The 26,088-nt window shown below is 42.6% G+C and overlaps 1 protein-coding gene across 4 annotated transcripts in view; it reads left to right on the top strand.

Moving 5' to 3' along the window:
• Positions 1-26,088, top strand: part of KCNQ5 (potassium voltage-gated channel subfamily Q member 5) — a 582,471-nt gene that overhangs the window by 375,557 nt on the left and 180,826 nt on the right. For all 4 annotated transcript variants that reach the window (XM_067702786.1, XM_067702785.1, XM_067702783.1 and 1 more), the window contains exon 2: positions 4,661-4,751. In XM_067702786.1, the coding sequence (XP_067558887.1) occupies positions 4,661-4,751 (91 nt within the window). The remainder of the gene's footprint in view (positions 1-4,660; positions 4,752-26,088) is intronic.

The raw sequence follows: 26,088 nt of genomic DNA, 5'->3' as shown, positions 1-26,088 counted from the left end.
CCAAGAGCCACTTCACAGCAGCGTGAGTCCGTCCTTCTCCATGGTGTCACTCTCCAAGATGAGGAAATGTCCCCAGATATCCTTTGTGCCACTTACCCAAACCTTCTGTGCTCCATCTGCACTTTCTTCTATGTTCGGTCTACACATTCACTTCCTCCAGGAGAAAAGCACTTCCATATTCCAGCCAGACTGTGCGCCCAAGTTTCAGACGCACAATTCCACGTGGATGTCCAAGACTGGATTTGTCCTCTTCTCCTCAAAATCGGTTTTTCCTCCTCACTCTCCTGACTTTTCCTCTCCTGGCTTGTTAAGAGCATCACCAATAACTATGGACAGACACCTCAGACTTCTCAGCAACCCCTCCCTTCCCAGCCTCTACCCCTGAGCCCAAGAGTTACCAAGTCAGGAAGCTCCTGTGTTCACAGCATCCAGTCTGCCTCTCTGTCCTACCCTCATTTCTGCCAGTGAGTTCACAACGTAACCTGGTCACCATCACTCCCAACCCTGCTTCTCAGGTACTCAAGAGACATCCTAACACACATGCCTACCGACTTATTTTCCCGCAGAGCAACTCTGATGATATTAGCTTCCTGTTCAAAAATGTTCAGTGGTTCCCACTGGCTCCTGAACTAAGGACAGACCCTGACTTACCCACCATGGCCCCAGACTCCCAATTCAGCCACCTGTCTCATCCTGTGCTACAGTTAAGCTCGATAACTTTTTGTTCCATGAAACAGGGAGCAAATACTTTATCTCATTCATATTCTGCCGTGTTGCCTTTCTCCTGTGATACCCTCTTTCTGGAATGTGTTTCTCCAGAAACTTCTCTTGTTGAAACCCAACCGTTCCTTCAAAGACCAGCTCCAGCAACACCCATATTTGGAGATTGTCTTGATGTGCTTCCATAATTCCCAACTGGAGAGAACCCCTCCCCACTTTCAGGCACTGGGGCATTTCTCCTAGCACGTCTGTCTCTACCCTTTGTGATGACCCTGTGTGTTCACCTCACACACGGCACTGGTTCCTTACAGGTAGGGGCTGCTTTGATTTACGCTCATCCCTCGGTTGTGCTTGGCATGACATCTTTTGCGGACATGTTTTCAGTGGAACCAAGATGATTCCTATGCAAAAAATGAACTTGCAGGAATGACCTGCCTTACGTTTTTCATGAACCACCAGAGGATAAGCTAGCTAGCAGGTGTTCACTCACTCTACCCTGTTGATTACTTAATGAATTTTGGTGACACTGTACTTGCACCTGGCCTTCACCCACACGGGTGAATGGCCTAGAGTGTCCTTCTCCCCAGCCACCCAGCCGTTGTGCTGACCAACTCCTCCTGGGCCTTCAGGGCTCATTTTGGTCCATACGTGCTTCAGGAAGTCTTCCCAAACCCCAAGTTGGGCTTCGTGGACATTCCACCTGTGCAGTCCTATGGAACCCAGAACTTTGAAAGCTGCCACACTTGGTGTCATGCTCTGCTGTCACCATCTTGAAATTCTTAATACTTTTTAAACAAAGGGCCCTCACGTTTTCACTTTGCACTCAACTCCACAAGCGAAGTAACCAGTCCTGCCTAATCCCTCCCCTCTTGTGTGCTCCTGGCGTCCCCTGTACCTTCCCTGTCCTTGGAATCATCACGCAGAACTTTAATTTTCTTTTTACATCTGTTTACTACCCTGTATGCCTCAACAGATCCTGAACTCTGAGAAGGCAAGAAAAGAAAATCTTATTTATTGTTATATCCCTGTGGCTCAGCCTGGTATTATATGCTTAATCAATATTTGCTGATTGGACAAGTGGATGAATGGTTGAGGAAAGGAAGGAATTCATTAATGAATGTATTTGTTCATCAAAGCCCCTCAGGCAGCCAGGGCAGTGCAGATATTTGGCTTGCTGTAGTCAGGTGGGTCCTCATAGAAATAACAGAATTCTAGCACAGAAACTACTCTTACCAGAAAGGGGAGGGTAAGATCAGCTCAAGGAAGAAAATGGGCAAAGTAGTGACATGAAGGGAAAAGATTAAGCAACACCCAGCTGTTAATGAAGAAGCCACTAGCAAAAGGGCTCGTGATGTAGGTCTTTTTGGGTTATTTTGTTTTTGCTTTTTGTTTTTAAATAGGATTTACTTTTTTTTAATTTATTTATTTATTTAGGGCTGTGTTGGGTCTTCGTTTCTGTGCGAGGGCTTTCTCCAATTGTGGCGAGCAGGGGCCACTCTTCATCGCGGTGCACAGGCCTCTCACCATCGCAGCCTCTCTTGTTGCGGAGCACAGGCTCCAGACGTGCAGGCTCAGTAGTTGTGGCTCACGGGCCCAGTTGCTCCACGGCATGTGGGATCCTCCCAGACTAGGGCTTGAACCCGTGTCCCCTACGTTAGCAGGCAGACTCTCAATCACTGTGCCACCAGGGAAGCCCCTGTAGGTCTGTTTTGAGCAAACACGGAGATCATGAGGCTGCCGTTGGGATGCCCTTGGAAGAAGGTGTCTTAGTGACTGAGTCATCCCCTGCTTGCTTTTCTGAATGTTTTCTGCTGAACCTGGACTCAGGAGGCATCTGCAGATAACAGCCCCTCACTGGAGGCAAACATCTGTCACTCTTTACTTGATGCCACGTCATCCTCCAAACTCCCTCAGTGATCCCTGGATTTCACTTTCTCGTGAGTAGTTCGGGGGTCTGTAGGTGCGCTGGAATTTGATGTCTAGTTTACAATTCCCAGTCTGCTAGGGCCAATTTAAAATATAGTCCAAACAATCCTGAATCATCAGGTACATGAGACAAAAGTATGATGAGTTGTTATTAACTCACGTACCAGGTTTTCTCCCTAGTAGAGTCCTTCCTCCTGAAGGCTTCTGCTGTTCAGAATAACTACCTCCCTCTCAGTTGGAAGAGATAGAGAAGTACCCCCAGAAGTCTTGCTGAGCCAAGAACATCACTGCCATCCTCCTCTGTGCTCCTCAGCGACACCATGTGGCAACTCAAGGACAACAGTGCTTGAACCCCTCTTCGTGCTAAGCAGCCAGGGATGAGTCACAATATGTTCTTAATTCTCAGTTTCCATATCTGCAAAATGGGAACAATGAGATTTCTACTGCATACATTTGAGAGGATAATGTGGATAGTGCATGTGAAAGGGGCTCAGCTCAGTATCTCGCTTATACGAAACCTCCGAATGTGAGTAATTATCAGCATACCCACTTCGGGTTCTGTGCTGAAATAGATATAAAGAAATAAGGAATACATGGTATCAATCAGGAGTCAGCAAACTTTCCTCTAAAGGCCAGAGAGTAAATATTTCAGTCTTGTGCTTAGAACACAAGTCTCAGTTCTGCAGTTCTTGTGTGAGCGCAGCCATAGGGAATACACGGGTGAATGGGTGTGGCTGTGTGCCAATAAAACTTTATTGGCCTTGGGCTTCCCTGGTGGCGCAGTGGTTGAGAGTCTGCCTGCCGATGCAGGGGACACGGGTTCGTGCCCCGGTCCGGGAAGATCCCACATGCCGCGGAGCGGCTGGGCCCGTGAGCCATGGCCAATGAGCCTGCGCGTCCGGAGCCTATGCTCCACAATGCGAGAGGCCACAACGGTGAGAGGCCCGCGTACCGGAAAAAAAAAAAAAAACCCACTTTATTGGCCAGATTTGTCCCCAGGCCATAAGTCACCAATCCCTGGCTATCAGCCCTTGGTGGTAGAAAGACGTGCAGATTCATCAGGGCAGGTCAAGAGGAGGCAGAGGCCAGCTGTACTAAAGAACACAGAGCTGATGTTTTACAGGAGATTGTGGAGTAAGAGGTGAGATGGGTACGATGTGAGTAAAAGTAAGAAATGTGACTTTTAGGGAAAATAGCTCAGATATTGGGATTTTTTTTTTTTTTTTTGAATTCCAGGATAAGTAACTTCAACTTTAAAACTGAGCCTGCCCTTTTTATTAGACGTTTACTTTGGGAACTCGGCTCCACCCCCCCCACCGGACTCCAGAAGTTCCGTATTTCTAGAAATAAAAATGTCTGTAGATGGAGTAGTAGAAAATGCTCTCTGTCACTGCAGCACAAGTAGGGCTGGGGGCATTTCTCTAGGGGTTTGACCGGAAGGGAATGGAAAGCACATGGGTAGCAGAGGAAGTCATTTTCTATTCTTATTATTACTATAAAGAAATGGCAGATGAGAAACCAGGAACAACATTAGACTCTGAAAAGGAGCCAGTGGCTTAGTAAGCACTTAGAACCCTTGACAGTTCACCAAAGCTGCCGAACGGGGGCATGAGTCTGCTCCTTTGACAGGAGAGCAGCTACCACTTATGGTCCCGAACAGGAGAACAAAACACATCTGGGCCTTTCAGGACCCCTGCTTGGGAAAGCCCTTTATAGGAAATTTGCAGATTCTTAGCTGTGGACATTTAAGTACAGCTCGCAACACACACGCATACATACACATGCACACACACATTCATCCTTCTCATCAGTAAAGTTGCAAAGGAGCCCCATTTGTACTGGACATCACATTGTATTTTGATATTCAAAATGGCTAGTCCCTTTTAGGGCTGTTATGATTTAATCAGTGCCAATTCAAATGGATCTGGTGCTTTAGCCATTAGAAATAAGAACTTAAGTCTGTCATGCTAAGGCAAGTTTCTCATCAAATTTCTCTTTTTCTGTTGTTTTACAGTTTTCTCCTTGTCTTTGGTTGCTTGATTTTGTCAGTGTTTTCCACCATCCCCGAGCACACAAAGTTGGCCTCGAGTTGCCTCTTGATTCTGGTAAGTGAAACATATGAACAAAAATGTACATAAAGTTTACATAATACAAGAATTGTCTATAATATTTATGCAATGCATTTTGTCCCACGAAAAGTTATCTCTAGAAAAAAAGAGAGTTTCTGTGAAGTGTAAAACTTTCAAAGGTCACTGAAACATTTGCCTGCCGTTTTAACCTTTAGTCAATCCCCAAGAATACATAGAAATATTCTAGATTGCTATTACTTAGCAGTATCATGTGTTATAGTTGCATCGTAAGTAGAAGGCAATACTTGGAAGCAGGTTTAATTATGTTTCTCTATGGTAATAAATTACAAGAAGAATCAGCATCTCTGAGGTCTCTTACGATATTGCTAAAAGTTACAGGGTAGAGAGTGTTTTCCAATAACCACAATTTAGCAGTAACTATGTATAGTCGGCCAAGAACCATGAGCATATGGCAGGCACCTCCTAAGAAAACAGAAGGCTTCATGCTCTTTTCAGCCAGCAGACTGCATTATGAATTTTGCTGCTAATGAAGTTACCTGGTGAGAAGTTCTGCAGCTTGCTCTGTTTCCATTATGCTGTCAATCCTCAACCACAGAGAATTGCTCAGTTCATTTTAAAATGGAAAAATACCCCAAGATATTTTAGTCTGAGTTATTCTGGGCCTTTTAAACTCTTATACTTTCTATTACAACTGAACTATAGCGCTGTATACTCAAATCACATCTGATTGAAAGTTTGGTTCATTTACATCCATTTTGACCCACTCACTCGGTCCCAAAAATCAAACTTGACAGTCTCAGGACTGTCTGAATGAACTATAAATTGGAACAACTCACTTTTTTCCATAAAACCTGCTTGACTAGAGAGGAAAAGAGAAAACGAGTGGGGGGGGTAAGATGGCCATGTGCCTTAATAAATAGAAATTGGTTATGCACAGCAGCGAGCATTTAATACAAGAAAAGTATTCTTACCTTGAAGGTGGGAAGTGAAGGATATGAGCCCGTACAACCTGGGCAGCTGCTCTTTCCTCTGTGCTCGCAGAGGCTGGTTTGTGCTTAGAGTGCCAAGACTTCATCAAGTCTCTTCCCTGTGACAGGGAGAAATCACTTTTGAACCTGGAACAAATCTGTCCCAATTCCTCTCCATACAAATCGTGCTCAGTGGTATATTGCTAATGTCAAGGTTACTCTGTTGAAACCCAAGATAGAAAACAGATAGACCGAAGAGCCCACTGGGGATTTGTTCCATTTACGAGGTTCCATTCGGGTAGCAAGTGGGCTTTTAGCCTCTTGCACCCCTTTGATAACAACAAATGGTCTGAGCCAAGGTCTAAGGCAGAGCTGGCTTTGGGGTACATATACAGAACTACAGCTAGGAATTTTAGATCGAAAATATAAATCTGATTTTTAGACCTGGGAGCATGAAAAACTGGATTTACTGCATGACCAATGGTATATATTATGAGTAAATCAAGCATTAAGAATCTTGTAAAAAGGTTTCTTTTATAACCAGGTCAAGAATCCAAAATATGAGGTTTACATCCTCCAAATCTCTGAAATATAAATTCAGTCACTGCTAATGAGTTTCTAAATAATCCAGAGAAACTCACATTATTCAAAAGCCAAAAGCTGGTTAATATCATGATTTTTAAAACTTCCTGAGCAGTGGACAACTGACCAGAGTTCAGTAACTAGAGTGCATGTGAGCAGATAAAAATGTAGACGTTTTACACATCGCTCATCTTTTTTATTTTGCCATCTTTATTGAGATATAATTGACATACGATATTGTGAAATTTAAAGTGTGTAACGTGACAATTTTATATACATACGTATTGCAAAATGACTACCACAGTGAAGTTAGTTAACAGTTCATCACCTCACATGGTTGCCATTGTGTGTGTGGTGTGTGTGTGCGCATGTGTGTGTGGTGTGTGTGCGTGTGTGTGGTGAGAACTCCTAAGATCTACTCTTTTAGCAAAATGGTCAAGTGGTCGGTTCAGTACTGTTAGCTATAGGCACCATGCTGCACATTAGATCCTCAGAACTCATTTGTCTTATAACTGGGAGCTTGTACACTTTGACCACCTTCACCCATTTCCTCCACCCACACCTGCACAACCACCAATCTACTGTGTTTCTGCGAGTTCAGGGGTCCCACATAAGTGAAATCATACAGTATTTGTCTTTCGCTGTCTCACTTATTTCACTAAACATAATGCCCTCAAGAGCCATCCATGTTGTCACAAATGGCTAGATTTTGTTCTTTTTATGGCTGAATATTATTCCAATGTGTGTGTGATATATATATCACATCACATCTTCTTTACCCCTTCATCTGTCAGTGGATGCTTAGATTGTCTCCATGTCTTATCTACTGTAAGTAGTGCTGCTGTGAACATCAGCATGCGTGCAGCTTTTCGAATTATAGTTTTCTAGGGATGTTTGCCCAGGAGTGGGATCGCAGGATCATATGGTAGTTTTATTTTTTATATTTTGAGGAACCTCCATACTGTTCTCCATAGTGGCTGCACCAATTTACATTCCCACGAACAGTTTAGGAGGGTTCCCTTTTCTCCACATTCTGGCCAACACTTCTCTCTCACTTTTTAATAATAGCCATTCTAACAGGTGTGAGGTGATATCTTATTGTGGTACTGATTTGCGTTTCCCTGATGATTAGTGATGTTGAGTTCTTTTCATGTACCTGTTGGCCATCTGTAAGTCTTCTTTTACCCCTCAGTCTTTTTTTTTCCTCTAATGCCCTTGTTTTTAATCAGGTCTATTGAGATACAATTTACATAGAATAAGCATCATCCATTTTAAGTGTATAGTTTCATGAGTTTTGAGAAACACATATTGTCATGTGTATTAGTTTCTTAGGGCTACTGAAACAAAAGTACCACTGTATATATCATATATATTTCATATATGTCATATATATGATAATTATATACATCATTATGTTGAGTGAAAGAATTAGATATCATAGAGATAGTCTTGTGTTTGGCTTCTTTTACTCAACATAATAATTTTGATATTTATTTGTATATTTTTTAATTGAAGTATAGTTGATTTGCAATGTTGTGTTAGTTTCAGGTGTGCAGCAAAATGATTCAGAGATATATATATATGTATATACTTTTTCATTATGGTTTATTATAGGATATTGAGTATAGTTCCCTGTGCTATACAGTAGGACCTTGTTGTTTATCTATTTTATATATAGTAGTATGTATAGGTTAATCTCAAACTCCTAATTTATCCCTCACCCCTCCTTCCCCGTTGGTAACCATCAGTTTGTTTTTCTGTGTCTGTGAGTTTGTTTCTGTTTTGTAAATAAGTTCATTTGTATCATTTCTTAGATTTCACATATAAGTGCTATCATATGTTTCTTGTCTTTTTCTGGTTTACTTCACTTAATATGATAATCTCTAGGTCCATCCATGTTGCTGCTAATGGCATTATTTCATTCTTTTTTATGGCTGAGTAATATCCCATTGTATATATGTACCACATCTTCTTTATCCATTCATCTGTTGATGGACATTTAGGTTGCTTCCATGTCTTGGCTATTGTGTATAGTGCTGCTGTGAACATTGGGTGCATGTGTCTTTTCAAAATAGAGTTTTCTCCGGATATATGCCCAGGAGTGGGATTGCTGGATCATATGGTAGCTCTATTTTTAGTTTTTTAAGGAACCTCCATAAATTGGCAGTACCAATTTACATTCCTACCAACAATGTAGGAGTATCCCTCGTCTTGAATGCCTTTAGATTTAGCAAAGTAGAAACCAGTCCTTTTATGCAAGTGAGGCCTTTGTATTAAGCAGTGTAGTAAGTGCTGCAGATGGATGGTCTCTGAAAGCCGTTGCTACATGGCTTTCTGTAGGGGGAGAGTTTGCGTATCCTCCTATTTTTGTGCTATAGTGATAAATTGTCGAGGTGTATGTTTTAAACCAAAGTGTAATCTTAAAACCTACCTAAAAATATTTGGACTGTGTTGCGGGTCTAAGGTTTTACTGATGTTACTCTTTTCATCAGTGTTTTCTCCAAAGACTGTTGTGTTTTATTTGGACAAAAAAAGATCAAGTATAGCCTTTGTTTTTTTTCTTTTTCTTATTTAGTAATAAACTGGAAAAGCATGTGTATTTTAATTCTTTTCACTATCAGTTCATATAGTTAATTATAAAAGTTCAATCAGTTGTAGAATACTGGAAAAAGCCAAGAGAAATCTTAATTATTTAGGGACTGTTGTATTTATTCTTTTACCATGTGTTTTTGAAACAGTTAATCTGATTTCAAAGTCTGTCTATCCTCTGAATTTAACCAAACAGAATACATAGAACGCAATTCTGACCCTCATTGTCTTTAGTTCCCAAGATGAAGCATATCTAAAGAATTGCCATCCAATAGTAATAGGAATGGCTTTTAAATGTCTGCAGCAATTTACAGTAAAGTCACTTTTGGTCACAAATACAGCACAGGTGTAAATTTTGAAGACTTATGTGTAAATCACATATCACAGTTGCATATGTTTTCATAAGTCTGTCCATTTGGGGGTTTTTTTAAACATTTTAAAAGATATTCCCACATTCTAACTCATTCTGTTTCTGGCAAGTAGAAGACACCCACGCTTCCGACAGGGAGCGCCTTTAGGCAGACCAGCCCCTGGACAAGCTTCCAGGGTACTCACCTCCTTGACACTCGCGCTTTCCACTTGTTTCCTTGAGCGCACCAGCATGTTAGGGGCAGGTGCCTCCTCACTTCCTGGGGTCCCCACGGAGTCCTCCGCTTTCTATCCCCCACCCCAAGGGGAGACTCTCATCGTTCTCATCCAGAACTGCACTCCCCCTGCTAGTGAGTTCAGGAAACCACTTCTCTGTGTCTTGGTTTTCTCATCTGTTAAAAGTGGGTAGTAATATCTGCTACTTCATAAAGTTGTGAGGATTGAATCCCAGTGCTTAGCTCTGGGCTCAGCACAGAGAATGCATCAAATATTACAGTCACTGGCTCTTCCACATACAGTGGAACCTAATGGGGGCACAAGGGCAGTGAACCAGGGGTATTTGAAAAGGCTGCATTTGAGATCATATCGTACTTTTGTAATAGAAAACAAGTATCTCACCACAAACACTGTAAATTCCGGCAGCTCTTCACACAGGCGTGTCCATCTAACCAGAAGTGACTCATTGGCACGCATTCAGTGCATGGCTCATGTGCACAATAACCTCTTATGTTGGGTGAATAAGGAAACAGATTTCTACTCTTGTAGTTTTCTGGTAAATGCATCTGATGACCATGCTCATGGCTTTCAAAGCTCTTCCCTCAGTGTCAGCTGGCTGGGTGGAGCCCTGCTGAGGGATAGCCCAGGATCTAACAGAGCGGCTTGCTCAGCTCACTCTGGGCACAGAATTTATGAACTCGAGAGGACAATGCAAAGCCGTGTGCCCAAGTGCCAGGGACAGTGAAAAGCTGGTGTTGATTTCCTAGGTTTTGTAAATTCTTCAGAACTGTAAGGGAACTAGCATTTTTTTAAGTACCTTTCACGTATCAGACTCCTTGATTTCTTTTTTTTTTTTTTAAACATCTTTATTGGAGTATAATTGCTTTACAATGGTATGTTAGTTTCAGCTTCACAACAAAATGAATCAGTTATATATATACATATGTTCCCATATCTCTTCCCGCTTGCGTCTCCCTCCCTCCCACCCTCCCTATCCCACCCCTCCAGGCGGTCACAAAGCACCGAGCTGATCTCCCTGTGCTATGCGGCTGCTTCCCACTAGCTATCTACCTTACGTTTGGTAGTGTATATATGTCCATGCCTCTTTATCGCTTTGTCACCGTTTACCCTTCCCCCTCCCCATAGCCTCAAGTCCATTCTCTAGTAAGTCTGTGCCAACAAACACATGAAAGAATGCTCAACATCACTAATCATTAGAGAAATGCAAATCAAAACTACAATGAGATATCATCTCACACCAGTCAGAATGGCCATCATCAAAAAATCTAGAAACAATAAATGCTGAAGAGGGTGTGGAGAAAAGGGAACCCTCTTACACTGTTGGTGGGAATGTAAATTGATACAACCACTGTGGAGAACAGTATGGAGGTTCCTTAAAAAGCTACAAATAGAACTACCATATGACCCAGCAATCCCACTACTGGGCATATACCCTGAGAAAACCATAACTCCTTGATTTCTTATTAAAACAAAAGAAACCCAAAAAACCTTGCTATGTAAGTATTATTCCTCCCATTTTACCGTACCACGTTGTACAAGAGCCAGGCTGCGTCCCAGGCCCGGCTGCCGCCTCGCACCCTCCTGTGCCTCAGTGGAGACCGATGGGTCTCCCCAGTGTGTTTCCAGGGCTCAGGGAAGCTCTGCCGGCTGAGGCTTCCTTGTGGTTCTGTATATGCCAAGTGATGCCCGCGACCCTCTCATTTAGATTGTTAGTTTCTTTTTTTTTTTTTTTTTTTTTTTTTTTTGCGGTACGCGGGCCTCTCACCGTTGTGGCCTCTCCCGTTGCGGAGCACAGGCTCCAGACGCACAGGCTCAGCTGACATGGCTCACGGGCCCAGCCGCTCCACGGCATGTGGGATCCTCCCGGACCGGGGCACGAACCCGTGTCCCCTGCGTCGGCAGGCGGACGCTCAACCACTGCGCCACCAGGGAAGCCCCGATTGTTAGTTTCTTTTTTCTTACAGAGTCCATCTACAAAGTTATCACAAATGGGTGTATCCCTTCACACCACTAGCAGTTCTTTGTATCAACAATTCCAGCCCTTCCCTGGTGGCGCAGTGGTTGGGAATCCGCCTGCCGATGCAGGGGACACGGGTTCGTGCCCCGGTCCGGGAAGATCCCACATGACGCCGGAGCGGCTGGGCCCGTGAGCCATGGCCGCTGAGCCTGCGCCTCCAGAGCCTGTGCTCCGCAGCGGGAGAGGCCACAACAGTGAGAGGCCCGCGTACCCGCCCCCGCAAAAAAAAAAATTCCAAATCTGATTTTGTAAACAATCAACAGCCCTATCTGTGGGGTAAACAGTCCCAGCTTGCTTTGTGCAGGTGAGCTGAGCACCGTGCTGGTGAAGGGAGTGCTCCTAGCTCCAGTTAAACTATTGTGGAAAGTTTTGTTTCGGTTTGTTTTGATTTCATGAGCCTGAGGTTGTATGTTTCTGCATTTCATATCCCACCTTCTTAACAGCAGTGCTGTTTTGGAATGCGTTTCCTTTGTATTGGATATCTTCTTGTCTTCCAGATTAATTTTAAAGTATTAATTTGGCCTTTAAATGTAGATTGTCCAACATGATGATTTGTACGTATTTCCAGTGACAAATCTTCACCTGATGACTTCTCCTCTTAATGAAAATGATGTATAGCATTTGCAAAATTTTCACTGAAGGTGGTCATTTCTAAAATTGCCTGCCCACAAGAAGTAAAAGGAATGTCGTTATCAGTTTTAGCAAGAAGAGAGTATCGCAGCGTGTTTGCTCCCCTGCCCTGCTGTGTTAGAAGGGCTCCCAACCACAAGTGGATTGTGCTAAACATCTGGACGAGACTCAAACACATGGTCAGAGATCCAGGTTTTCCCAAACATCTTAGCTGTTTGGCACCTTCTGAATAGAGTTTATGCATATTTGCTGGTTTTGCTTTGTGTAGCAAAGCAAACATGGGTTTGCTGTTTCTGTGCACAATGAATCAGTTCCTGAAATGTGTACAAATCCAACTTAGGCAGATGTAATTATATCTTCAATGCACTAGTGTAGCTTACTATTTAACGAAAATCTGTAGTGCATTCTTTTGTTAAGTGTAGAGTCCCCCCTGAAAAGCTAATAACTACATAATTAATATGTGTTCCGTGTTTGTTTTCTTTTTCTAATGTGCTTACACACGGGGTTTTGTGTTGTTGTTTTTTTTTTAATTGCTGTACACTACCTATTATGTCACACGGTATTGAAGAATTAGACAGGTTGTTAACCATTTCCCATCTGTCAGTATTGGCAGAGTGGGGAATCAGCCACAGACACATTTACCCATCCTTGCAAAGTAGAAAGGCTTGCGCATAAAATTATATGGATTTGATGTAGAAGGTTACATGAGATCTTTACGTTTAAAGCTCTGGCATGAACATCGTAAGACAGGATAACAGAATGTCAGGACAAGGTTCCGTTCGAGGGTCTTCAGTCTTCCATGGGTAGGAGATGTGAAGTGATCAGAACTGAGGAATGAGCAGTGCTCCTGTCTCTTCATCACACCCCTGTAATTTCCTGCAGAAAGCGCTCACAATATCCCAACCAACACTGAAAACTGCCGTTATTTTCCTTTGCTTGTCTTTCATCAAGGCAAATGCAAATAAACTTTAAAATGATTCATGGAGGCTAACGACCCTCATCAATCTGCTGATGACTGAAAAGAAGATGCAGGAGCAGTTTGCACCTACACTGAATCTTAACCGAGGGATAATAATATAGTAGGGGAGTTGCTCTGTGAAAAGTACTTCAGATTCAGAGGGAAGAGTTGTTCAAGTTGAAGATAATGGAATTATGCCTGAACAAGACCATGTCTCTATCCACAAGTAAGGAAGCGAAGAACTTCCGCACTTCTGACGTGAGCACCGGTGTCTCACCAGGTGGTCCAGTGTGTGTCACAGAACCGCTCTGCACGGTTCTGTGTCAGGACATGATGAGCAGCCCTCAGCCAGGCCCACACTGACGCTGACCCACTGTGCCCTTTGACGCCACAAAGGCATATTCAGCCGAGAGGGAAAGAGAGCGACAAGGTGGTGGTAGAGGGTTGCTAGAAAATGATAGAGTCCAAGAGGGGTTGCAGCAGAAGGAAGGACGCCCTTCCCTTACCACCTTTCCAGGTTTAAGTAACTTCCACCGTTTGAAACCTGCTCAGACACCTGCTTCTGCCTGGAATGAACTGGCTCTTCCCTCGGCTTCCCTCAGCAGCAGCCGCTTGACGGTGAATCTCCTCCCTTCTTCATTTACTCCACAGCATTTTGGTGGCTCCCAGTGTCCGTGAGGCTTTTGGGGGGAAGCTGAGGATACGGCAATGAGCAAAGCAGGCAAAACTCTGTCGTGGTGGAATGCACATTTGTGTTGGGAAGACATAGAGTAAACAAATGAACCAGTCAAGTGTTAAAAATAAAAGTAAAGCAGGAAGGGGCTTCCCTGGTGGCGCAGTAGTTGGGAGTCCGCCTGCCGATGCAGGGGACGCAGGTTTGTGCCCCGGTCTGGGAAGATCCCACATGCCGCGGAGCGGCTGGGCCCGTGAGCCATGGCCACTGAGCCTGCGCGTCCGGAGCCTGTGCTCCGCAACGGGAGAGGCCACAACAGTGAGAGGCCCGCGTACCGCAAAAAAAAAAAAAAAAAAAGTAAAACAGGAAAAAGGAATAGATAACTGGGTGTTTCCATCGTGTGTTCAGAGAGGTCCACCGGATAGCGTAGCTCCTAGCAGAGACTTCAGTGAGGTGGGGCAAACCGCCGTGCAGCGATTAGAGGAAAGAACGTACCAGGCAGATGGAGCATGCAGGGTAAAAGCTTCGGAAGGGCCAGAGGACCAGGATGATGGAGGGAGAGGAAGCCAGAGGGGGCGGAGGAAAGCGAGGCATGGCTCGGACTGTATAGCCCTGGAGCACAGGATCCAAAGCTGACTCAGCAACAGCACTTCGAACAGTGGGAGCTGATGGCAAATTATCAAGAAATTTGATGAAAGAAGACGGCAAGACGGCCAGTGGTTTAATTGCACAGCATTAGTATTGAAATGTTCACAGTATCACAGATATGGCACTAAAATTAAGCCCCAATGCAGTGCCTGACTTAGAATGGACCGGAGTAGGGAGTCACTGGTGCAGCCCTCAGGGGGCAGTCAATGTCATTCCCCCCTCTCCTAATTCCCCGGGCTCCAGACCTTAATTCGCTGCAGTTTTAACTCAATTTATGTGAAGTGCCTCCTACCTTCCAGCCCCTGTGCCGGGGACTGGAGCCCCTGGTATGAGTAAGGCACTGTCCTGCCCTGGAAGCAGATCTAGAGCACATTCCTGTCTACAGGCTCTGACACAGAAAAAAATGAAAAGCCTTGAAATCATGCGTTTATAGAGAATAAGTTATGAAATTAGGAGATGAAAGAAAAATGGGTTAGTTTGACATTTTAATTCCCACTTTAACATATATGGACAGAGAGAATAAACCTACCTCAAGTCATTGATTTCTCATGAAAACTATGGATAAGATTACCAAAATCTATTTTCAATATAGGTACTACTGATCATGCTTATATAGGGAATTTGGGGTTAGAACTATATAAAGGCAAAGCTGGAAGTGATGGGTGGCCCCCTGTTCCTGTGCAGGCCTGTGTCACCCTCAGATGTCAAATACTGGGTTGGAATATGGGGGTCCCTGTTCCCCTGCAGGCCTACCCCATGCTCAGATATTGAATATTGGGTTGGAATATGGGGGGCCCTGTTCCCCTGCAGGCCTACCTCATGCTCAGATATTGAATATTGGGTTGGAATGTGGGGGTCCCTGTTCCCCATGCAGGCCTATATCAGGGGTCACGATTAAGGTGAAAAGACGCATCATACTTCTGCAAAGTAGAGAAAAAATTGCCAAGCTGTAAATGGCAGCTTGACAAACAACATTACAGGCTGGATTCCAGGAGAGTGCTGCAGGCCTGGCTTCCTCTGGGGCTGGAAATCATAGTGAACCCACAGAACACACTGGAAAATGGAGAACAGAATGGAGACTTGCGAGTGTGGCCGGCCCTCCAGCTGCGGCTACTGGAGACCACAGGCGTGTCGGTGCTGCAAGACCTGCGCATCCGGAGAAACCCTGGACAGCCCCCTCCGGAAACAGAGCAGCATCAACCGAGACACCCTAGGGTGAGGCCGGGAGTGGAGGAGCGCCAGCCCCGAGTGTGCAGGCAGGAGGGGGGACTCACTCTGGCCCCCACTGCCCACCCCTAACTCTCCTGAACTTCACTTCCTTAATTCACTTCCTTAAATCAAGTACAAATCGACATCAAGTGCAGCCTTCAAAGAAAAGAACAATCCCAGCCTGGCCAGAGGGCGTCCTGCACGGTGCGGGGAGTGGGGGGAGGGGGCCGTCCTGCCTCTTTGGCCTCTTTGACTTCATGGATGGTGCTAATAATGGGCGAACATGTGACCTGATGACACACCTGTGAATCTGATGGGGGCTGCAGGGTTCTGCCCCACTTGGCCAACCCATCTGTGTGTCTCCTGCAAGCTGCTTCCTGGGTCACTCGCTGGCTTTGCCCTGGGGTCCCCCACAGTGGAGCTTGCATGCTCAGGGTCACTGTAGCCGGGCAGGGATGGGCATCCCATCGCTCAGGCAGGCAAGTGTGTGACCAGGTTGGGAAGCTTGTCTGCTTGTAGAGCCCAGGAAAGAGCTCCGGGCTGCGGTCAGAAAGGGGAAACATCAGAGGGGACGTTCAGAGGACAAGTGCTTCCTCGAGTCCCCTCTGCAGCCTGAAGGAGATCTTTTACCTTGAGCTGCTCATAGATTCATTCATTCATTTATTCACTCATCGAATATTCGCTAAGCACCTATCAGGGATGCTGTGAGCCAGAGGCCCTGCCCACAATACACACCAGCTGTACACTGACACTCATACCTTCCCTATCCCTGTCTGTCATAGTTCCTCAAAACCATTTTTCTACTTAAGTCAGGTGGAGAATTTCTGAGTATTATGCAAATGCAATTTGTTCTCTTTCTTCACAATTCTGTAATGCAAATTGCCTCATATGTGATGCTCAATTGGGTAATGATGTCAACGTAACAGGGAAGTGAAAGATGATTTTTCCCAAACGGCAGCGACTGAGCGTAAAGTACATCCGCCTGGCTGAACGCAGCAAGCCTGAAGGTGCGCACACCGCCATGGCGCCTTCTTTATTTTGGAAACTCACTCTGCCTTGCAAGTGCCTACGGGACGATTCTTCCCAACCTGTGCAAACGACACAAATGTAAAGCGATACATCTTTAGCACCACTGTATTTTGTGCAAACTGCTCCTCTCTACCTGTGACGTGTGATGTGGGGCCCTTGTCTCCAAACCCAGTGGCCTGCACCCTCCCGACACACCCCATCAGGCTCTCTCCACATTGATGTAGGTGACGGCCAAGATTGCTGAAGCAGCTCCCTGTTAGAACTCAACATCTCTTTTTAACTGTACTAATATCTTATTAGGATTGTTGTTTATGTTTGGTTTCTGTTTAGAAAGTTCCATAGGCTCAGAGTGGTTTGCCCTAACTCTATTTCTCTATTTTTATCATAAGCCCTGATCTTTTTACTGAGCAATCTTACCTAAAACCTGGCTTTTTATCGATGCATTTATTTATTTATTTTTAATTGAAGTAGAGTTGATTTACAATGTTGTGTTAGTTTCAAGTGTACAGCAAAGTGATTCAGATAGATAGATACTCTTCATATTCTTTTCCATTATGGTTTATTATAGGATATTGAATATAGTTCCTTGTGCTATACAGTAGGAACTTGATATTTATCTATTTTATATATAGTAGTTTGTGTCTGTTAATCCCAAATTCCCAATTTATCCCTTGCCCCTTTTCCCCTTTTTAACCATAAGTTTGTTTTCTGTGAGTCTGTTTCTGTTTTGTAAATAAGTTCATTTGTATCATTTTTCACATTCCACATATAAGTGGTATCATATGGTATTTGTCTTTCTCTTTCTGACTTACTTCACCTAGTATGTTAATCTCTAGGTCCACCCATGTTGCTGCAAATGGCATTATTTCATTCTTTTTATGGCTGAGTAATACTCCATTGTATATATGTACTACATCTTCTTTATCCATTCATCTGTTGATGGACATTTAGGTTGTTTCCATGTCTTGGCTATTGTATGTAAACAGTGCTGCTATAAACATTGGGATGCATGTATCTTTTTGAATTATAGTTTTCTCCAAATATAGGCCCAGAGTGGGATTGCAAGATCATATGGTAACTCTACTTTTTAGTTTTTTTAAGGAACCTTCATACTGTTTCCACAGTAGCTGCACTAATTTACATTCTCACCAACAGTGTAGGGGGGTTGCCTTTTCTCCACACCCTCTCCAGCATTTCATCAATGCATTTCTTGCACTGTGGTAGGAAAGCTGGTATAAGTGGGTTCGAGTTTATCCATTCTGCCAGTTCAGAAGCACATGCTGCATTCTGCTCGATAATATGGGCTTTTCAAGTGAAAGGCATCAGAGCATCCTTAGGTCATAAGGATGACATGGGAGGTGTCATTCTTAGGTCAAATAAATCAGGGATAAAAACCTGTGTCAGATGATGGTTTAGTGTATTCTTCATCCAAATTTTTCTACTCTCCTTTTTATCAAGCTATGTTAAAGAAATCTTTAAGCCTTACAAACCTTACATCCTTAGGTCATAAGGATGACATGGGAGGTATCATTCTTAGGTCAAATAAATCAGGGATAAAAACCTGTGTCAGATGATGGTTTAGTGTATTCTTCATCCAAATTTTTCTACTCTCCTTTTTATCAAGCTATGTTAAAGAAATCTTTAAGCCTTACAAACCTATTCATCAAAGGTTCAAAATTTTTTTAATTAGCCAAAATTTTAATAAAGGAAACTTTTATGCAGTTTAGATAGAAAAATAATGTTGCTGCAGGTTGAAACAAATTTTAAGACTGTTATAATAGAGCAAATTGAGAATATTTTATTTAAAATATAAGTTGATTTAATAATCGTAAACTTCATTTTTCACCTTAACTCTATGAATTTTGACATCTTCTCAGTACATAAAATCTGTAACATTTGGATTACTCTGTCTTTTCCTGCTTTTAACTTAAAGTAAAATTCCAAATAATTTTCAGACTTAAAAGATGCAGTTCTTAACCTTGCCGCACACAGCCTTCTCACATCTCTCTGGTGCTTCCTGTTTCTCTAGGCTTATTTCTGCACCAGTTTCCCTTAAAGGTGCCCACACAGGTAGCAATGGGTGTATGCATACCTGTGTGCACATGTGTACACACACACTCACATACTCACAGTCACACTTTACACTACAGCAGTAGCAAACCATTCACACTTTCCAGGAACACTGCCTCTGTGTTTTCACAAATGGTAATTCTTCTATTTGAAAGCGTGGCGCTACCACTTCCCTTCACCACCGTGGTAATTCTTACTCGTTTGTTAAGTCTCATGCCCCCTCTCCCTGGAAGTTTTCACCGACACCCCAGGAGCTGTTACACTCCCTTCCTCTGTGTTCTGGGGTCCAGCACAGCTCCCAGGGGGTGGTCTGTAGCAATGGGTGGTTGATAACAGTGTTCACTGTGTTCCAGTATGATCGTTGATTTCCAAACATTTTATTTCTGCTAGACTGAAAACTATCTAAGAATCGGAACTACATGTTAGTGGTCTCTGTATTTCCTAGTTTGTACCACACTGCCTAGCAAGCAGTGGATGCTCAAAAGACGTGCAAATAAACTAAATGACCCAGCCCCCCAATCCAAAGTAACCCAATCCAGTTACGTACTCCACATGCAGTCTTGTTTTTTCAGCTCTGTGGCATTATCACGATTTTATTTATTTTTTTGCATACTTGTGACTTTTTCATTATTGGTTTCTGTCCCCAGTATGCAAACTCCTTAAGAGTGGGCCTTGTTCTATTCACCACTCCCACCCCAATGTCTGGAACAAAACAGGTACTCAATGCCTGGGAGAACAGAGGTGCAAAATAAAGCTATCAACTGTGCAAAACGAATGACTAGATGCAGATATTAGCGTATAAATTCAGTGCTTGCATAGAGACATTAAAGTACTCTGGCTCCAATCAATCTTTTAATTTTAGCAGTATAAAATTCCAAAAACAATTTTTCATCCTTTGGAAGATCTGTAAAGGCAAGTATAATCAAGTGGTGTCGAGGCCAAGTTTCAAGATCTAAAATAAAATGACTATTTGCTAACTTTTGCCTCTTTTTTTCCCCCACTCGTCCTCGTTTTCTCCTGAGCTTCAACTACCCTTCTGAATCTGGGATCATCAAATATTTATGTTATTAAAGCAAATACTCTTACCTAATATCAAAGCAGGCTGATCATTAACATAAAACGTGAGTTTGTAGCCAACATTAAAAATGAATAGGATCATAAAACGAGAGAGGGGCTTCTCTGGTGGCGCAATGGTTAAGAGTCTGCCTGCTGATGCAGGGGACGCGGGTTCTTGCCCCGGTCCGGGAAGATCCCACATGCCGCGGAGCAGCTGGGCCCGTGAGCCATGGCCGCTGAGCCTGCGTGTCCGGAGCCTGTGCTCCGCGGCGGGAGAGGCCACAACAATGAGAGGCCCGCGTACCACCCCCCGCAAAAAAAAAAAAAACGAGAGTTACTGCAGTGACCAGTTATTCAACACTAACATATTTTAATTACGAAGTCATTTAGCAATGACTGACTCCTTCACTAATGATCTCTAGAGGCAAAAGCAGTAGGGACTAATGCCTTCAAACAGCTTCCTATGGTAGTGTTTTAGGTCAACTGCACCTAACCTAAGATGTAGTCATCACTGTCTCCTAGATCTCACGCAATCCGTTATCTATATTTCACTTTGACACAAAATTTTGCTTTAAACCCCTAACTAAACCAGCATTTCTTTAGTACCTATTATGTTCTAGGCTGCACGCCCTAGCCTCCTCCCTCATCTCATTTGGATTATTCTAACTATCTTTTCCCATTTTTAACCTAAAGTAAAATTTCAAATAATTTTCTGAATTAAAAGACCAAGTTTCTTGCCTGGAGAGAGAAAGAACCAAAAGTGAGTGAGAGAACCAAAAGTAAGTAGAATTAGAAATTATGTGATCCATCAATATGATGGTAAAATAGAAATGGGTAAAAAGAACAATTGGTTACAACAGAGGAAGTGACTGATTCTCCACTGCAAAATGAGGAAGGCTCCAGATGTGGGGACCTTTGAGCAGGGTCTAGAGTCACAAAGGTCTAGGTCAGTCTGGCTCAACTGTAGGGGATTCAGGTTGACAGAGGCTCAGAGGAGGGTTGGAACCAAACAGAGAAGAGCCTGGTTTTCTAAAGTAAAGTCATTTGGATGTTATGCTGTAAGTGATGAAAATCATAAGAGGCCTTTAAGCAGCACAATGACCTGATCAGATTTGGTTTTGAGAAAGCTAATTCGGACTGCACCTTGGAGGATAACTGGAATAGGGAAGGAGTTATTAAAAAGTTTAGGGATAAACTTATTAAAGAGTTTAGGGATAAAATAATGCTATCAACCCCATCTCTCAACCAAATGCTGAGTGCTCCAGATGTTAATAAAAGTATATGTTGATACTGTGACTTAAATGTTGAAATCTTTGAGCATCGAGGAGACTGTTTTAAGCAGTGCTGAGCTGTGCAGAGGAGGTGGTGGGTGACACCTGGGTATGCAGGGTGCTTCTACCATCTTAGCATCCTCAGGCTGGGGCATGCTTCACACAAGTTGAGTGTGGTTATTTGCTTTGATGATTTTTCCTGTCTGATGGAAAGAGAACCTATTTAAATAATGGTTTTGTTCATCTGAAATACCAGTCTCATAAAAAGTGCCTAGTCACCACAGTTGTTAGAAATTTCCATCCTACAATTTTTTAAAAATTGTTGGCCATCAATGGAAACATAAAAATGAATTCTGGCTCTGGCTAGGGTCAAATCATGTTGAAATTTTATTTCATGCCCCTATATTTCTGAATATTACTGAGTCAAGAGAAAAAGTAATCCCTCATTTCAGATGGATTTTTCTTGGAGATTTTCCCAGGCAATTAATTCTTCTCTTTGGCTTTCCTGATCTCACCACCAGACAATCCCAAAATTTGGTTTTTATAATCCCCAACTATCATTTGATGACAAAATGGAAGCACACATATTTAGGTAACCTAAAACTTTAAACTATTTTTAAAATAATTATTTTCCTTTGAAATTACTCTGTCCTAATGATGTAAATGTTGATGCCAGTGACTGAACTCTTATATTGATATTTGCTGCTCAGGTATTTGAACAGATCTGATGTCAGAGGCTTAAGGCAGGAGGCAGGGCCTTGCAGCCAGAAGGGATGAGAACGAGCCCCTGCACACCAGCATACCCACAGCAGTTGATCGGCAACAAAAGAAAGGTCCATGCAGCCCACAGAGGGGGGTAAAATTGCAGGGTTTTAGAAAGCATTCGAACTTAAGAGATCACCCACATAATCATATATGTCTATATAGATATAGATGTAGTTACATATGAACCCCACAGTAACCACAAACCAATAGTCTATAACTGATACACATGCAAAAAAGAGAGAGAGAGAAAGGAATCCAAACATAACTAAAGGTAGTCATTAAATCACAAGAGAGCAAAAGAAGAAGAAAGGAAAAAAACAAGAACTACGAAACAACCAAAAGACCATGAACAAAATGGAAATAAGTACATAGCTATCAGTAATTACTTTAAATGTAAATGGACTAAATGCTACAATCAGAAGACAAAGAGTGACTGAATGGATACAAAACAAGACCCATATATATGCTGCCTTCAGGAGACTCACATCAGCTCTAAAGATGCACACAGACTGAAAGTGAAGGGGATGGAAAAATGTACTCCATGCAAATGGAAACAAAAAGAAAGCAATACTCATATCAGACAAAATAGACTTTAAAATAAAGACTGTAACAAGAGACAAAGACGGACATTACATAATGATAAAGGGATCAATCCAACAAGAAGCTGTAACAAATTATAAATATATATGCACCCAAGAAAGGAGCGACTGATTACATAAAGCAAATATCAACAAACATAAAGGGAGAAATTGACAGTAACACAATAATAGTAGGGGACATTAACACCCTACTTACATCAATGGACAGATCATTCAGACAGAAAATTAATAAGGAAACGTTGACCTTTAATGACACATTAGGCCACACAGGCTTAATAGATATATATGTAGAACATTTGACCAAAAGCAGCAAAATACACATTGTTTTCAAGTGCATATGGAACATTCTCCAAGATAGATCACAAGCTAGGCATGTCTCAGTAAATTTAGGAAAACTGAAATCATATCAAGCATCTTTCCCAACCACAATGGTACGAGAATAGAAATCAACTACAAGAAAAAAATGCAAAAAATACAAACACATGGATGCTAAACAATACTACTGAACAACTAATGTGTCACTGAAGAAATCAAAGAGGAAATCAGAAAATACCTGGAGACAAAGGAAAATAGTAACACAGTGATTCAAAATCTATAGGATACAGCAAAAGCAGTTTTAAGAGGGAATTTTATACAAACCTACCTCACGAAACAAGAAGCAATGTACCTCAACATAATAAAGGCCATGTAAACCAGCATCAAACCCACAGCTTTCAGCATGCTAAAAGCATTTCCTCTATGATCAGGAACAAGACAAGGATGCCCACTCTCACACTTTTATTCAACATATTATTGGCACTCCAAGCCACAACAATCTGGCAAGAAAAAGAAATAAAAGGAATCCAAATTAGAAGGAAAAGCAAAACTGTCACTGTTTAGAGATGACATGATACTATAATTAGAATATTCTAAAGAGGCCATCAAAAAAACTATTAAAATTACTTAGTGACTTCAGTAAAGTTGCAGGATACAAATTAAGGTACAGAAATCTTTTGTATTTCTATACACTAGCAATGAACTATCAGAAAGAACAACTAAGAAAACAATCCCATTTACGATAGCATCTAAAATAATAAAATACCTGGAATAAATCTAACCAAGGAGATAACAGACCTGTACTAGGAAACTATAAGAATTGATGGAAGAAACTTCAGATGACAGAAACAAATGGAAACATACACCTTGCTCATGGATTGGAAGAATTAATTTGTTAAAATGACCAAACTACACAAGGCAATCTACACATTCAGTGAAATCACTATCAAAATTCCAATGGCATGTTTCACAGAATTACAGCAGATAATTCTAAAATTTGTATGAAAACACAAAAGACTCTGAGTAGCCAAAACAATTTTGAGAAAGAAAAACAAAGTTGGAGGTATCATGCTCCCTCATTTCAAACTATACTGCAAAGCTACAGTAAGCAAACAGTATGGTACCAGCACAGAAACAGACACATAGATCAATGGAACAGAATAGAGAGCCCAGAAATGAACCCACACTTATGGGGTCAATTAATCTACAACAAAAAACCCAAGAATATACAATGGGAAGAAGACAGCATCTTCAGTAAATGGTGTTGGGAAAACTGGACAGCTACATGCATAAGAATCAGACTGAACTACTTTCTCACACCATGTGGAAAAATAAACTCAAAATGGATGAAAGACGTAAATGTCAGACCTGAAACCATAAAACTCCTAGAAGAAAACATATGCAGTGCACTCTTTGACATTCATATTAGCAGTGTTTATTTGGATATGTCTCCTCTGGCAAGGGAAATAAAAACAAAAATAAACAAGTGCTACATCAGACTAAAAAGCTTCTGCACAGTGAAGGAAACAATCAACAGAATGAAAGTGCAGGATTGGTTCAAGATGGCAGAGTGGAAGGACATGCACTCCCTCTTGCAAGAACACCGGTATCACAACTAACTGCTGAACAATCATCAACAGGAAGACACTGGAACTCACCAAAAAAACATACCCCACATCCAAGGACAAAAGAGAAGTCACAAAGAGATGGTAGGAGGGGTGCAATCACAATAAAATCAAATCCCATAACTCCTGGGTGGGTGACTCACAAACTGGAGAACACTTATACCACAGAAGACCACCCACTGGAGTGAAGGTTCTGAGCCCCACATCAAGGCTTCCCAAACTGGGGGTCTGGCAACGGGAGGAGGAATTCCTAGAGAATCAGACTTTGAAGGCTGGTGGGATTTGATTGCAGGACTTCGACAGGACTGGGGGAAACAGAGACTCCACTCATGGAGGGCACACACAAAGTAGTGTGCACATCAGGACCCAGGGGAAGGAGCAGTGACCCCAGGGGAGACTGAACCAGACCAACCTGCTAGTGTTGGAGGGTCTCCTGCAGAGGCGGGGGAAGGCTGTAGCTCACCACGGGGACAAGGACACTGACAGCAGAAGTTCTGAAAACTACTCCTTGGTGTGAGCCTTCCCAGAGTCCGCCATTAGCCCCACCAAAGAGCCGGTAGGATCCAGTGTTGGGTTGCCTCAGGCCAAACAACCAACAGGGAGGGAACCCAGCCCCACCCATCAGCAGTCAAACAGATTAAAGTTTACTGAGCTCTGCCCTACAGAGCAACACCCAGCTCTACCCACCACCAGTCCCTCCCATCAGGAAACTTGCACAAGCCTCTTAGATAGCCTCATCCACCAGAGGGCAGACAGCAGAAGCAAGAAGAACTACAGTTCTGCAGCCTGTGGAATGAACACCACATTCACAGAAAGACAAGATGAAAAGTCAGAGGGCTATGTACCAGATGAAGGAACAAGATAAAACCCCACAAAAACAACTAAATGAAGTGGAGATAGGAAACATTCCAGAAAAACAATTCAGAATAATGATAGTGAAGATGATCCAGGACCTTGGAAACAGAATGGAGGCAAAGATTGAGAAGATGCAAGAAATGTTTAACAAAGACCTAGAAGAATTAAAGAACAAACAAACAGAGATGAACAATACAATAACTGATATGAAAGCTACACTAGAAGGAATCAATAGCAGACTAACTGAGGCAGAAGAACGGATAAGTGACCTGGAAGACAGAATGGTGGAATTCACTGCTGCGGAACAGAATAAAGAAAAAAGAATGAAAAGAAATGAAGACAGCCTAAGAGACCTCTGGGACAACCTTAAATGCAACAAATTTCGCATTATAGGGGTTCCAGAAGGAGAAGAGAGAGAGAACGGACCTGAGAAAATATTGGAAGACATTATAGTCGAAAACTTCCCTAAATGGGAAAGGAAATAGCCACCCAAGTCCAGGAAGCACGGAAAGTCCCGTGCAGGATAAACCCAAGGAGAAACATGCCAAGACACATAGTAATCAAATTGACAAAAATTAAAGACAAAGAAAAATTATTGAAAGAAACAAGGGAAAAACAACAAATAACATACAAGGGAACTCCCTTAAGGTTAACAGCTGATTTCTAAGCAGAAACTCTACAAGCCGGAAGGGAGTGTCATGACATATTTAGTGATGAAAGGGAAGAACCTACAACCAAGATTACCCTACCTGGCAAGGATCTCATTCAGATTTGATGGAGAAATCAAAAGCTTTACAGACAAGCAAAAGCTAAGAGAATTCAGCACCACCAAACCACCTCTACAACAAATGCTAAAGGAACTTCTCTAAGTGGGAAACACAAGAGAA

This window comes from Pseudorca crassidens, chromosome 13 (assembly GCF_039906515.1).
Source record: "Pseudorca crassidens isolate mPseCra1 chromosome 13, mPseCra1.hap1, whole genome shotgun sequence".
Lineage (NCBI taxonomy): Eukaryota > Metazoa > Chordata > Mammalia > Artiodactyla > Delphinidae > Pseudorca > Pseudorca crassidens.
Note: the sequence above shows the minus strand (reverse complement) of the source record. Positions and strands in the feature narration are given on the sequence as shown.